The sequence below is a fragment of the Salmo trutta genome, chromosome 15, assembly GCF_901001165.1.
Source record: "Salmo trutta chromosome 15, fSalTru1.1, whole genome shotgun sequence".
Classification (NCBI taxonomy): Eukaryota; Metazoa; Chordata; class Actinopteri; order Salmoniformes; family Salmonidae; genus Salmo; species Salmo trutta.
The window spans coordinates 40,972,041-40,987,938 of record NC_042971.1 but is presented as its reverse complement, the minus strand read 5'-3'; the positions used below and the strand labels follow the sequence as shown (position 1 = coordinate 40,987,938).

The window sequence follows — 15,898 nt, the reverse complement described above, 5'->3', positions numbered from 1 at the left end:
GAGGTCTTGGCTGATTTCTTTTGATTTTCCCATGATGTCAAGCATAGAGGCACTGAGTTTGAAGGTAGGCCTTGAAATACATCCACAGGTACACCTCCAATTGACTCAAATTATGTAAATTAGACTATCAGAAGCTTCTAAAGCCATGACATCATTTTCTGGAATTTTCCAAGCTGTTTAAAGGCACAGTCAATCTAGTGTATGTAAGTTTTGAGAATGACACAAATATTAATTTTCACAAAGTTTGCTGCATCAGTGTCTAGATATTTTTGTCAGATGTTACTATGGAATACTGAAGTATAATTACAAGCATTTCATAAGTGTCAAAGGCTTTTATTGACAATTACATGAAGTTGATGCAAAGAGTCAATATTTGCAGTGTTGACCCTTCTTTTTCAAGACCTCTGCAATCCGCCCTGGCATGCTGTCAATTAACTTCTCAATGGGATTAAGGTTTGGGGAGTTTCCTGGCCATGGACCCAAAATATCGATGTTTTGTTCCCCGAGCCACTTAGTTATCGTTTTTGCCTTATGGCAAGGTGCTCCATCATGCTGGAAAAGGCATTGTTCGTCACCAAACTGTTCCTGGATGGTTGGGAGAAGTTGCTCTTGGAGGATGTGTTTGTACTATTCTTTATTCATGGCTGTGTTCTTAGACAAAATTGTGAGTGAGCCCACTCCCTTGGCTGAGATGCAACCCCACACATGAATGGTCGCAGGATGCTTTGCTGTTGGCATGACACTGGACTGATGGTAGCGCTCACCTTGTCTTCTCTGGACAAGCTTTTTTCCGGATGCCCCAAACAATCAGAAAGGGGATTCATCAGAGAAAATGACTTTACCCCAGTCCTCAGCAGTCCAATCCCTGTACCTTTTGCAGAATATCAGTCTGTCCCTGATGTCTTTCCTGGAGAGAAGAGGCTTCTTTGCTGCCCTTCTTGATTCAGGCCATCCTCCAAAAGTCTTCGCCTCACTGTGCGTGCAGATGCACTCACAGCTGCCTGTTGCCATTCCTGAGCAAGCTCTGTACTGGTGGTGCCCCGATCTCGCAGCTGAATTAACTTTAGGAGACGGTCCTGGCGCTTGCTGGACTTTCTTGGGCACCCTGAAGCCTTCTTCACAACAATTGAACTGCTCTCCTTGAAGTTCTTGATGATCCGATAAATGGTTGATTTAGGTTCAATCTTACTGGCAGCAATATCCTTGTCTGTGAAGCCCTTTTTGTGCAAAGCAATGATGATGGCACGTGTTTCCTTGCAGGTAACCATGGTTGACAGAGGAAGAACAATGATTCCAAGCACCACCCTCCTTTTGAAGCTTCCAGTCTGTTATTCGAACTCAATCAGCATGACAGAGTGATCTCCAGCCTTGTCCTCGTCAACACTCACACCTGTGTTAACGAGAGAATCACTGACAGGATGTCAGCTGGTCCTTTTGTGGCAGGGCTGAAATTCAGCAGAAATGTTTTTTGGGGAATCAGTTCATTTGCATGGCAAAGAGGGACTTTGCAATTATTTGAAATTCATCTGATCATTCTTCATAACATTCTGGAGTATATTCTAATTGCCATCATACAAATTGAGGCAGCAGACTTTGTGAAAATGAATATTTTTGTCATTCTCAAAACTTTTGGCCACGACTGTAGATGTCCTAATCGACTTGCCAAAACTATAGTTTGTTAACAAGACATTTGTAGTGGTTGAAAAACGAGTTTTAATGACTCCAACCTAAGTGTATGTAAACTTCCGACTTCAACTGTATATTTATGCTCACTCAGTTGTGCCTCACAAGTAATACAAGTGATGATCTATTACCAGTTTGATTATATACCTCATGTTTTGAAATATTATTTTAAAATGGTCTGAGAAGAACAACATTGGCAAGGCAATTCAAGCATATCCAATATGCAGTGATAAATGTATTGGGCATATAGCCTACTACACACCTCATTGCTACAAACTGTTTTGCATAGGCTTACGTTTTTTAAGTCATGTTTTAAAAACGAAATCTGAGAGGTGAATCTCAGCCCTTAATTTTGACTCAAAGTGATCTTGGCTCACAAAAGTTTTGGGACCACTGCATTACAGTCACTCTCTACAGACTCTCTCTCGAGCTTTACCTCTCTCTTTATCCCTCTCTCTTTCTACCCCTCTCCCTTCCTCTCTGTCCCCCTTCTATCTCTTTCCCCCCTTTTCTCTCTCTCGCTCTACTCTTCCTCTCTCCATCTCTCTCTTCTTCACAGCAACACAGCACATTGACCCGCATCTGAGTGGGTCTCACAGCTCTGAATAGGCAACAGGAAATTAACTGCTGTGCCCCCATAAGGGCTTATCACATAAGAAGCGTGCAATTCCCCTCTTATGCACAGATTTGCTTCTTTAGAAAGATTATCCATGCGCATCACTGGACTGGATCACGTGCTGATGAACCCATCAAAGTGCTCATGAAAAGATACATAACTATATAACATCATTATGGGTGTGGGTTTTCTCCAGAGCATTTGCATTTTCTGAGGCTGATGCTGTAGAGAGGCTACAGGGACTTTGCATACTGTATATAACGTCGCAATTAAACCTTCATATAGGAGGATACTGTATACCCTATTTTGCATCACAATGAGCCAGTCATTGACACTGCCTATTATTCCCATAGACATTTGTCAACTGCTCAGTCGTATGAGAAGCAGCAGGATGAAGCATTAAATTAAATGTTTGCAATTCAGATAATATCTTGCATGAAAGATTTTTTTTTACTGTCCATATTTCAGGCTTTGTGTTCCTGGCTTTCATTTTGTTGGTTTTCTGAATGCCTTTTATGCTGATGTATTATGCAGTGAAATTATTCCAAGCAACTTCATCCTCAAGATGCTCATTTGTGAGCTGGCCGTCTCCCTCTCCTTCTCGCGTATCTTAACATGCAAAGTCTGATGTTCCACTGTGATAGAATCAAATGTCCAAACTATCAGGCCAAGGCCTCTAATCACAGTAATGTGCGTTGGCCGTTTTGAAATTGATGTGTGGTTGATACTGTAGTTTACACATATGTTGGCAGTGGTATTTCCCTTTCTCCAGAATTCTCCTTTCATGTTTTTGGTGTATGCAAGGCTTAGGCCTCTTAGCATGCACAGTCCCACAAACATATTCTTATTGCATTTGACAATCAATTTAAACTGTGTCCCCAGCTTGGACCAAAACTGTGCAGGAGGAAAATTAAGGTTATTTCATTGTTGCATCACACTGGAAGAGAAACATTGTCTCATTCTCCAGAGCAATATGTTTCTCCCCCAAGCCATTCTGAAAACAATAGAAGGCTGGAGAGATCTAAGAAACAAAGAGAGTCCAATACTCCATCCAATCCAGCACTCCAGGCTTTACGGTGCAATAAGGCATACCATTCTGGTTCCCATCCCCTAGCAAATGAGACCCCTTCAAGTGAATAATAAGGCACTTTATTATAAAGATTAGGAGAGAGTTGTATTGAGTCACTGCAAGCAGATTAGCATTGTGTGGGTATAAAGTGAATTTAAAGAATGGAATAGTTCAGTGATAGCGTATTATCATATATGTGACAGATCTCACCATTCCAGATTTTTAGGCAAACAAAATGCAATCATATCACCGTTTTTTTTTAATGGAGCTCATTGCATTGATTTAGCGTTTTAAAACGCAGAAGAAAAATATGTTAATGTATTGTCAATTAGTGTTCTTTTTGTGGGAAGTTATTTTCAAACACTGAGCTGCCAGACTTCTCTCACAAGACAGACGTGTTCGGATGTGCTTTAAAACATTGGCTGCAGTGGGAAAACGTACCTCCAATTTCAATGCGCAAACACTATGTTGTCAGTATATTTTGTTACCTGTGTAGAGAAGTGTCAAATTATTCCTGAACGGATTCCTTTCATTCACGGACAATTGACTTGCATACAGCCCCTTCATCAGATCATCTCCGAGTGCTTGAAGGTGAGATGGCAACTAATTATATCCTCCACCAATCTGAATCATTCACCCCTATTGTGCAGGAACACTTACCACCCATTATTTGTGGTGGAAGAATGGTTTTTCATGATCCAATTAAACACAGGGGCGATTATATGGGAAGCTTTCTTTATTAGGACTTTGTCCAGCACCCTTAAGTATCCTACTCAGAATTAGTGAACTATACCATGGAGCTTTTTATTAGAAATATGTATCCTTAGCTGAGTCTCATGGGAACACAGTGTGCGCACACGTCCAAAAATGACCTTACAGTGACCTTACTGCTTGTACAGAACGAGCACAACGTACAGCTTTGTTTCTCAGTAGTCACATGCTATTATAAGGCTTTCACAAAATGTTCTCTATTATGAATTGCCCACTTGACATTTCTGAATATATGACACAGACAGACAATGTCCAAGCAGTCTACACAGTTTATGTGCTATTCTTACTACTACGTTTACATAACATTGCAATATAATGCATAATCAAAGACAGTGGGACAACTGGAAAGGAAATGTTTCAGGAGAAACTTTGTGACATCCATCTATATGACACGTACACTGAGAGTACAAAACATTAGGAACACCTGCTCTTTCCATGACAGACTGACCAGGTAAATCCAGGTGAAAGCTATGATCACGTCTTGTTGTCACCTGTTAAATCCACTTCAATCAGTGCAGATGAACAGGAGGAGACCGTTAAAAAAGGATTTGTAAGCCTTGAGACAATTAAGACATGGATTGTGTGTGTGCCATTCAGAGGGTGAATGGGCAAGACAAAATATTTAAGTGCCTTTGAACCTGGTATGGTAGTAGGTGCCAGGCGCACCGGTTTGATTGTGTCAAGAACTGCAACGCTGCTGGATTTTTCAAGCTCAACACTTTCCCATGTGTATCAAGAATGGTCCACCATCCAAAGGACATCCAACCAACTTGACACAACTGTGGGAAGCATTGGAGTCAACATGGGCCAGCATCTCTGTGGAACACTTTCGACACCTTGTAGTCCTTGCCCCGACGAATTGAGGCAGTTCTTAAGGCAAAAGGGGATGCAACTCAATAGGAAGATGTTCCTAACTTTTTGTACACTCAGTGTATATGCTTGTTAAACTGTGTTTTCCCTGCTCTAGGTTCGTCTAGAATGGCCCACCTACCTGGCTGTCAACCCAATGGACAACTCCCTGTATATCCTGGACAACAACATAGTGATGCAGGTGTCAGAGAGCAGCCAGGTGAGGATCGTGGCGGGCCGGCCCATCCACTGCCAGGTCCCTGGGATCGACCACTACCTGGTCAGCAAGGCAGCCGTCCACTCCACCCTGGAGGCAGCCAAGGCCATCACCGTGTCCCACCAAGGCACGCTCTACATCGCCGAGACGGACGAGAGGAAGATCAACCGCATCCAGCAGGTCACCACCAACGGGGAGATCTCTGTGGTGGCCGGGGCGCCCACTGAGTGTGACTGCAAGATCGACCCCAACTGTGACTGCTTTTCCGGTGGGTCCCCTGCTGAGCACCCCATTATGCCTCAGACTCAATTCAGCAGTCTATCAAAGGCCTGCGGAGAGGCTCTCTGGATGGACATGCTCTGAAGCAATGATTTGGAACTATTATAACCCGCCCAATGTTTATGGTTGCATCGGTCTAGCTTGACAAAACAAACAAGCTTTAACGTGTGAAATAGCTCAGTGGAGTGGTGGGATGAACAGCGAGTTTATTTCCCTTTCACACAACACTCCTCACTTTATTGTCTCGGATGTATTATTCATAACAACTTTATTTGACATTGCAACTTGTCAAACACCACATTATTATTCAGTAAAGTATGAATACATAAATAGTTGTTTATGATTGACTCTCATTTGATTCAATGTATTCTACCTTAGCTAGTTAAGTGCTTAATTTCTTCATTGTCCTGTTCCCACAGGAGATGGTGGATATGCCCGTGATGCCAAGCTGAAGGCTCCCTCCTCCCTGGCTGTTTCCCCTAACGGGACTCTGTACATCTCTGACCTGGGGAACATCCGTATCAGGGCCCTGTCCCCCAACAGGCCCCAGCTCAATCAGAACAGCATGTATGAGATCACCTCTGTGGTGGACCAGGAGCTCTATCTGTTCAGTGTCAATGGCACCCACCTCCACACCCGCAGCCTGGTCACCGGAGACTACGTCTATAACTTCACCTACTCAGGAGAGGGCGATGTGAGCGCCGTGGTCACCAGCGACGGCACCATGGTCCATGTGCGGCGCGATGCCAACGGCGTCCCCCTCTGGCTACTGGTTCCCGGGGGTCAGGTCTATTGGCTCACGATCAGCAATGGGGGCGTCCTCAAGAAAGTCTCCGCCCTGGCGCATGACCTGGCGCAGATCAGCTACCATGGCAACTCGGGTCTCCTGGCAACCATGAGCAATGAGAACGCCTGGACAACAGTATATGAGTGAGTTTTCCACCACGCTCCTTCCTCTCTATTCATGTCAATTTCATTCTGCTTGATAATATCCTCTATTAGCACCCTTCAGATCATAGCCATATTCTTGTTCCTGTTTGCCTGTGTGAAGCTGTAAGTGCTTCACCACCTACACTCGCATTATATGGTAACATTTTGCTGCAGAATTTTGCTGCATTTTTTCAGAGTTGGGAATGTGTGAAATCTGAAAGCTATGTATAAATTACATTGTCTGAAAAAATTTAATATAATTGTAATTTCTAATAGATTATTTCCAAAATTATGTTTTTCTGTAATTGGGGCAAATCCATACGCTGGCCTGCAGAAATTGTCTTCTTTTTGTTGGCGATTCAAAGCCTCAAAGAACTGGGAATAGTGTGATTATATAAAATGTTTGCATAGGCATTTTTAGGGATTTGTTCAGGGGTGCTTTGGGTTTAAAATCCGTTCGGATGTCAGGGGCAAAGAATCCTTTTCACTGCCTCTTAATTTTGTTTGATCGGCAGTAAAACCCTCTCCTTTATTGTGTCTCTATGAAAAATCCTAAATCCACCGAAACCCCATTCTCAGACTGTCCTCAGTGTCCTGCGGTAAGACTGCCTTTGGAGGTCATACCTCATTGGCTCCTTTGTTCCAGCAGTATCATTATACTGCCTCCCAGTGGTGATGCTGGGGAACTACACCTTTCAGAAAAGGAATTTTCTGGAATCCACTGAAATATTACCATTTTACTACACAAGGTTGTCACAATGATGTAAGATCCACATTTCAGACATTGGTAGGATGTTATTTGACTGAGTGTTTCCTTGACCAGGTATAATTATGACGGTCATCTCATCAATGTCACCTTTCCAACGGGAGAGGTCAGCAGTTTCCACGGCAATATGGAGAAATCAGTGCGGGTGGAAGCAGACACTTCAAATCGGGAGAAATTCATCACAGCCACAAACTTCTCTGCTGCCAGCACTATCTATACATTACGCCAAGGTAGTAGTAAGGTTTCGCGTCATTTTCTCATCTCGTTATTTTACATTATCATGCCGTAGCTTTTTATGTTGTCTGCTCACTACCAATGATGAAGCAAATATATTCCTCCCTGTATCTGTTATTTCAGTGTCCTCAACACATTGTTCACATGCATGTCTTTATGAGGTGAACCATTTTAATAACGGCCCAACAGCAATTTTATAGAGCCTTAAAATAACTTTGAGATGGCAGGTCTGACAAAAGTGTAAAGAGTTGTTGAGGAAGTAAACAGGAAAGAAATGAGAAGTAGTCTTCTTTCACAAAGTCACACCTCTGTTCTCACATAGACACATATAGAGCCAGTGTCTCATCAAGTTTGGTTTGTAGAAATACAGTTACTCAAGGAGATACCAATGAAATGTCACATGGCACGTGCAATAATATACCATTCTGTTATCTCTACAATAAAATCTGTGAAGAATATAATTCATGCATTTTATTGAAGAGATGACAATGGTATTACTGGATGCCCTGATTGCTATAACTGCCATGTACGGTATGTAGTCTACAGTTGAACCAGTCTTCTCTTGCAATATGAGTTGTCCCTGTTGTCCCTGTCCCTGTGGTAATACTGAATGAGTTTAATCTCTCTCTTTCTCTCTCTCTCTCTCTCTCTCTTTTTCTCACACTCACTAATTCTCTCACACTCACTAATTCTCTCTCTTTTTCTCACACTCACTAATTCTCTCTTTTTCTCACTCACTAATTCTCTCTCACACTAATTCTCTCTTTCACACACACTAATGCTCTCTGTTACGCTCTCTCTCTCTTTGTCCCATGGCCCCACACAGAGCATGCTCAGAACACGTACCGTGTGAGTTCGGATGGCTCTCTGTGGGTGACATTCGCCAGTGGCATGGAGGTGACCCTGAACACAGAACCCCACATCTCGGCAGGTGTGGTCAACCCCACGGTGGGCAAGTGTAACATCACCCTGCCAGGCGAGCATGCTCACAGCGTCATCGAGTGGAGGCAGAGAAGAGACCAGGCTAAAGGGAACTATACGACCTATGAACGCAGGCTCAGGGTAAGGAAGATGCAGAACAGACAGCGTGAACACAATACCCCTCACCATATGTTGTGTGTGTGGGAGGAATGTCTACATATGGTACAATATGGCAGCGTACTTATAACAGACCTAATGTCGCCCTATGGGAGTTTGATGACTCTTCCATAACACTGTAGGTCATGTTAAATAGAAGGTGTGTGACTGACCTGCTCAATTTGGTCTTATGTAGCAAAATTTGAAAGTGTTTTTTACATTGGATAAAAGTAGCGACTCAGAGCTAGAAAATTGTATATCGTATACTACAGTTGAGGAACAATGGGAAAGTAATTCTGCCTTGAAAGTTGATAAGCTTGTAACCCCACTTTTTGAGAAAATGGCCCATGAATGTTTTGGTACACATACCGGAGAGCTCTTCTTTCTCTTCACCCATTCAAGATTGTTCACACCCTCTTAAGCCTTAGCCCTACCCATCTCTTTAAGGATTCACATGTGAGGCCATGTGCTAAACAGAGTGAGTATGGTAGTGTACTAAACAACCAAAGATTTCAAGACTAAAGGCTGGTTTATACTATGTCTGTAGACAGTTGTCGAAGTGACATCATTCATTTTTAGGCAAGTCAGTTAAGAACAAATTCTTATTTACAATGACGGCACACCATGGCCAAACCCAGACGACGCTGGGCCAATTGTGCGCCACCCTATGGGACTCCCAATAACGGTCGGATGTGATTCAGCCTGGATTCAAACCAGGGACTGTAGTGACGCCTCTTGCACTGAGATGCAGTGCCTTAGACCGCCTTAGATTTTAACACCAATAAACCATCCGTTTAAAAATGAATTTAGTATATGTCAATCTAGCCAACCAGGCAACTAAAAGCAACTTTCTAAACAATGTTTCTATCTTGTTCAAATAATAATAATGACCATATCATATAGCTGACAATGTCTTAAATGTACCTCATTTGTATTCATTATTACAGGAAAATCAACTCACAACAAGATCATTATTTCCAAGTTAATTGCGAGCTTATTACAGAAAATACCTTACGGTTTTGAGTGTGAAATAAAAGTGGGGCATTCTACTGGAGAATTTCAGAACTTGGACACTGTCTCATTGGCCTAACGTTGTATAATAATTTGACTTTGGTGCAGGTCATATTGTTCTTCACATTACCGTCTCTGGTAAATGCACACTGTATCAAATAAAATCAAAGTTTATTTGTAACATTCACAGGATACAGAAGGTATAACTGGTACAGTGAAACGGTTACTTGCATAGTGGAGTCTTTTGTTAAAAAATGTAGCTATCTTAACAATGAACCATAATCCCAACTCATAATGTTACTACCCTGCATGAATCTGCTGGTAGCTAAAACTAACCAACTAGGTTCAATATTAGCTAGCTAGCTAACATTAGACTATAACTAGCAATGCAAATGGCTCTGAGATACGAATAATATTACTACACAGATCATACACGTAACGTTAGCTAGTGAACCAGCCAGCTAATGTTAGCTAGCTAGCTAACAGTACACAATAACTTGCAATGAAAATGACTTTCTGACACATATAATATCTGAAAATGTAGCTAGCTAGACTCTCTTACTCGTATACATGGATGAACGTTTCTCCCTCTAAGTCATGGATGCCACAGTTGCCCTTCGTTTTAAAATGCAACCCGGAGACAGGTGTTTTATACAACAGCCTTGAGTGTTCTCTTTGAGACTGCATATTTGCAATAGTTATCATACTCCGCTTCCACCGGACATTCCACTGATTTCAAAACTCGGTCCTCCAGAAAATGGAGAGCATTAGCAATACTTTTTCAGTTGTTTGTGATATCTTTAAAAAAAGCTGTGTTAGAAAGGATTACCTACACATACTGAGCAACTTATGTTATAGACAGAAGCGTGCTACATGGCAGACCAATCCAAACTCATCTCTTGGCATGTCCAGCCCTTCCATTATCTCAGCCAATCTTGGCTAGCGGGAAGGTTCCTGTCTTTTTCTGTTGCTAAACCAACTCGAAATTTAACTATTTTATTCCTATTTACAGATGGCATGCAAGTTCGTTATTAAGGCACATGAAAGTTCACATGTTCCAGAAGGCATTTCTGCCAAAAAACACATTTTAAGCAAAAAAGTTTACATTCAAATGCCTCTCCTGTGAAGTAGTGATGCGCAACATACGCCTAGTTTACTGAAACGAGTCACATTTACACATGACTTGCTCAAATATTATGGATCCCTAGAACTTTTAGTGGAATATTTTTAGATTCAGACAGTGAAAATGGGAAATCAATTGTAACCCAGACGATGATGACTCTGTCAGAGAGAGGAGGATAATGAGGGGGAAAAGGGTGCAGAATGTTTGACTTATTCCTCCTCCAAATTAGGATTAAATGAAATAAAAGCATTTAGGGCCCATTTCTAGTTGAGCTGAGGCAGAGAGGGAACATTCAGCTCCATTACTGCCTGTCTGAATCGCTATTGATGGCGAAACACTCATTTACCATCACACTGAAGTCTTTAAAAGCCTCCATTTCAAATCGGCACAGTGGATTTGTTTTTGAAACATTTGTATCATTGTTATCTAGATAAAACAGCAAACTTTTGGGAGAAATAGTCAATAGCTCTAGTATTAGTCAGAGGAATGGCTGTACCACTCACTCAAGTGTCATTCTTGTCTCTCACCAACCTCAGGCTCACAACAGAAATGTGCTGTCCATAGACTTTAACCAAGCCACACGAGTGGGCAAGATCTATGACGACCACCGCAAGTTCACCCTGCGGATCCTCTATGACCAGATGGGTCGTCCCATCGTCTGGTCTCCCAGCAGCAAGTACAATGAGGTGAATGTGACCTATTCTCCAGCAGGCCTGGTGACCAGCATCCAGAGGGGTAACTGGTCAGAGAAACTGGAGTATGAGAACGGGAAGGTGGTTTCCAGAACCTGGACCAATGGGAAGATATGGAGCTACACTTTCCTGGAGAAGGTATTCAGTAATTTGCTAGACATGTTGTGATGGATCCAGAAAGAGTCCAATCCATATGGATTTTAGTTTGTTCTGTATATGTATATGAATTAGGTGGCGGTCTGTAGCTCAGAGTATTAATCTACTTTTGTTTGTGTGTTCTTCAGTCGGTCATGCTGCTGTTGCACAGCCAGCGGCGGTACACCTTTGAGTATGACCACACAGACTACCTGATATCTGTGACCATGCCCAGTATGGTGCGTCACAGTCTGCAGTCCATGCTGTCAGTGGGTTACTACAGGAACACCTACAGCCCTCCAGACAGTAGTGGAGCCTCTGTGATCCAGGACTACAGCCATGATGGCCGCCTGCTCCAGACTCTGTACCTGGGCACGGGCCGCCGTATCCTCTACCACTACACCCGCCAGTCCCGCCTGGCAGAGATCCTGTACGACACCACCCTGGTCACCTACACCTACGAAGAGGCCTCTGGGGGGGTGAAGACCATCCACCTCATGAACCAGGGCTTCATGTGCACCATCCGCTACAGACAGACAGGTACCACAATACAGACCAACCTTCTAGCTAACTTAATGAGGAATAGCACTCAAGAACGTTACAAACGAAGACAAGCCGGTTAAACTTCAGTAATGACGTATGATCCTCACATAATGACAAGAAGATAATATAGATTCAAAATGAATGGCATGCCATAAAGCAGCTTATTGATTTTTATAATGGAATGTATTATGACAGGTTAATGTAAGAAACCAAACCACAAATGGCTGTGCCTCTGCAGGAGTATAATACAATAAGCTATATGAGATGAGGAGGCCTTTAGGCATAGCTGAGGATGATCCTTTATTGTGAGTTCTTATCACTATAAGCAATTCTGATAATGCTTTATGTCAGACAAGACTTAAAGTTTGACATATAAGTCTGCTTTGAGAGATTGAGCATACCATCATGAAGTACTCTATTAGCACCTCTTGAAATATATCCTCAGGTGTATGGCCCCAATAATTCACCCATGAGAATTTATATATCCTATTCATCCTGCTAAGTTTAAATCTATTTTTGGAACCTAAATCCATGGACGACTCCGAAACTTTGTTGGGATTTAAAATCCCTATAAAGCCAATATGGAATTGCACACTGATTATATAGGGCACCAAATCAGAACCCATTCTGGATAGTTGGAGATTGGGAGTGCTGCTGTGCACTGATGAGCAATTTCCTCAGCTTCACAGACTTGTATTCTGTCCTTTTGAGACATGCATGCCTCGCTGTTGGGGGTCACCATACTCTGCTGGTCTCTCCTGGTCTCCATGCACAGATACACCTCGATTTCCTCCTAACGAATTGACATGAACCTGTACTTAATAGTATCCCAGGTCCTCCACTGGCTGGGCCACAATAAGTCTGATTTGAAGCAAATAAGCAATCAGGAACAGCAGAGAGAGGGATGATGGTAGGCGAGAGCATAGATGAGAATACTTAAGAATGTATTATATAGCCTGGCCGGTGGATTTGGCTGGCTCAATGATAAGCCTGGATATATTACTAGAAAATGTAGCTGGGTCATTCCACGAAATGAGTGCCTTTTGCGTCCCTTTGATATTTGAATATTGAATTTTAAAAGCCTGTTCTATTAAATGAACTGCAATTTTTAATATAGACCACATGGAGAATTAAATATGAATAAAGGTTTGCAATAGGGCCAAAATTCAGCATTTCTCTGTCAACGCTGTCACTTCCAGGAAGACATTAACCAACTTAATCCCAAAATTTCACCATCATTGTAAAGCCCTAGTTATTTTGTTGCTTTTGAAGATGATTTATTTTATGTGATTAGTGATTCATTTACATCTGTCCCTCATTTTAAGTTCAACCCTGTTACGTGAACTGAACTCTCGTTTTAATATGGTGAAACTATTCCTTTTTTAATATTTTGTTTTTCAAAAGAAACATCTAATAGTCAACCTTTGCCTCTCCTGAGTCCGTATGTGAGTTGCAGCGATGGGACAAGACTGTAACTACCAATTGGGTAAAAAGTAATCTAATAAAAAAAGCAATGAAGTCAAGTAAAAAATATAAGCAGTAAAGTGCAGATACTACTAAAGTAGTACTTCAAAGTATTTTACTTAGTTTATACCACTGTCTATTACACACTTTATCACTTCAGTAGTGTAGATGTCAAATGAATTAACCTTTTCTCACACCTACAGTACACTAAGTATTATACTGTAGGCTAGGCAGTCTTTTTAGTGAGGTCTCTGCCTTTTTGCTCTGAGTTCCTCAGCTGGTTTGAGCCCAAATGAAGGTATTGAATATGTTGTTAGAGGCCTTTACAGAGCTGAATGGGAGAGTGAATAAGCCCACATTAATTAACTGCCATTCAATTGCTTTGAATGTATCACACCCCTGCAATTTCAAGCATCACAGGTCAGCAGCCTCCAACTTCATTTGCAGTCACATGATATCACGCAACCATCTCAATGCAATTTTCATATCCTAAGGACAGAAGTGATTAAAATGTACAAGTCTTTAATTCTGCTTTAGTTCGTTAGTTTAGGCAGACATACAAATACTTTGCCTCTGTTTTATAATGTGCAATCCATATGGGTGTGAACAAGACTGTTTGAGGTACTGGATTAGTATTAGTCTTCTGGGCATCTCTGCTCTGCTATTGATGATACAATATGTATGTCTTCAAACTTTGAAGAGCTGCTAGAGTCATGCAAATGTACTTCATTATAACAGATTGTTTCATTTATGCCTGAGTTTTTTAAAAGATGAAATTGTGATTCATCTTATAAATGTTGAGAAATCTAACTTTCATTACCTCATCCTTCTCCCCACAGGTCCTCTGGTTGGGAGACAGATCTATAGGTTTAGTGTGGAGGGCCTGGTGAATGCCAGATTTGACTACAGCTATAATAACTTCCGGGTCACCAGCATGCAGGCCATGATCAATGAAACTCCTCTTCCCATTGACCTTTACCGTTATGTTGACGTGTCAGGAAGGATTGAACAGTTTGGGAAATTCAGTGTCATAAACTACGACCTCAATCAAGTGATCACTACACACATCATGAAGCACACTAAGATATTTAATGCCAACGGACAAGTGATCGAGGTCCAGTACGAGATCCTGAAGTCTATTGCCTACTGGATGACAGTGCAGTATGACAACATGGGCCGCATCACTATCTGTGACATCAGAATTGGTGTGGATAACAACATCACACGCTACTCATACGAGTATGATGCTGATAGTCAGCTCCAGGCTGTGTCGGTGAATGATAGGCCACAGTGGCGCTATAGTTACGACCTCAATGGCAACATTAATTTACTGAGTCATGGCAACAGTGCTAGACTCACGCCGCTGCGCTATGACTTACGAGACCGCATAACAAGACTCGGAGAAATTCAGTACAAAATGGATGAAGATGGCTTTCTTCACCTGCGGGGCAATGTCATGTTTGATTACAACTCCAACGGGCTGCTTGCTAAAGCTTTTGACAAAGTGTCAGAGAGGAGTGTTCACTACCGCTACGATGGCCTGGGCAGGCGGGTGGCCAGCAGGACCAGTGACGGCCAGCAGCTGCAGTTCTTCTATGCTGACCTGACCAAACCCACCAGGGTGACCCACATGTACAACCACTCCAGCTCTGAGATCACCTCCCTGTACTATGACCTGCAGGGACACCTGATCGCCATGGAGCTGAGCAGCGGGGAGGAGTACTACGTAGCCTGTGATAACTCTGGCACGCCACTGGCCATCTTCAGTAGCCGAGGACACATCGTCAAGGAGATGCTTTACACCCCATACGGAGACATCTACCAAGACTCAAACCCTTCCTTTCAGCTGATCATCGGGTTCCAGGGCGGTCTATATGACGCGCTGACAAAGCTGGTCCACCTGGGGAGGAGAGACTATGATGTGGTGGCTGGGAGGTGGACCACTCCCAACCATAACCTGTGGATGGAGCTCAGCATCAACCCCAAGCCTTTCAACCTCTACTCCTTCAAAAACAACTACCCGGTTGGAGAGTTACAGGATGTCACCAAGTTCACTACAGGTAAACTATATGTCTACTTCCTGAAGACAGACATTTAAACTATAGAAAATAGGACTCTCAATTGTGTTTCATGACAAAATCTAAAATTCTATGCCCTGTCATTGACACCTCAATACCTTCTGTCTCCAGACATTAGCAGTTGGTTGCAACTGTTTGGGTTCCAGCTCCACAACGTTGTCCCTGGTTACCCCAAGCCGGAGGTGGAGAGCATGGAGCAAACCTATGAAATGATGAGGACTCAAACCAAAACACAAGACTGGGACCCTAGTAAGGTGAGCTAAACCTAGACTAGGCCTAGACAGAGCCTAATTTCCAGTATGATCCTTAGATATTACATAACCTCCTCATAATCCTTAATATCATTAGATAACCACCCCAT

General features: G+C 42.5%; 1 protein-coding gene across 2 annotated transcripts in view; it reads left to right on the top strand.

Moving 5' to 3' along the window:
• tenm1 (teneurin transmembrane protein 1) overlaps positions 1 to 15,898 on the top strand; it is a 230,956-nt gene that overhangs the window by 211,672 nt on the left and 3,386 nt on the right. For both annotated transcript variants that reach the window (XM_029691557.1, XM_029691556.1), the window contains exons 24-31: positions 5,107 to 5,473; positions 5,904 to 6,414; positions 7,238 to 7,410; positions 8,241 to 8,476; positions 11,162 to 11,455; positions 11,602 to 11,992; positions 14,299 to 15,519; positions 15,649 to 15,791. In XM_029691557.1, coding sequence (XP_029547417.1) covers positions 5,107 to 5,473; positions 5,904 to 6,414; positions 7,238 to 7,410; positions 8,241 to 8,476; positions 11,162 to 11,455; positions 11,602 to 11,992; positions 14,299 to 15,519; positions 15,649 to 15,791 — 3,336 coding nt within the window. The remainder of the gene's footprint in view (positions 1 to 5,106; positions 5,474 to 5,903; positions 6,415 to 7,237; positions 7,411 to 8,240; positions 8,477 to 11,161; positions 11,456 to 11,601; positions 11,993 to 14,298; positions 15,520 to 15,648; positions 15,792 to 15,898) is intronic.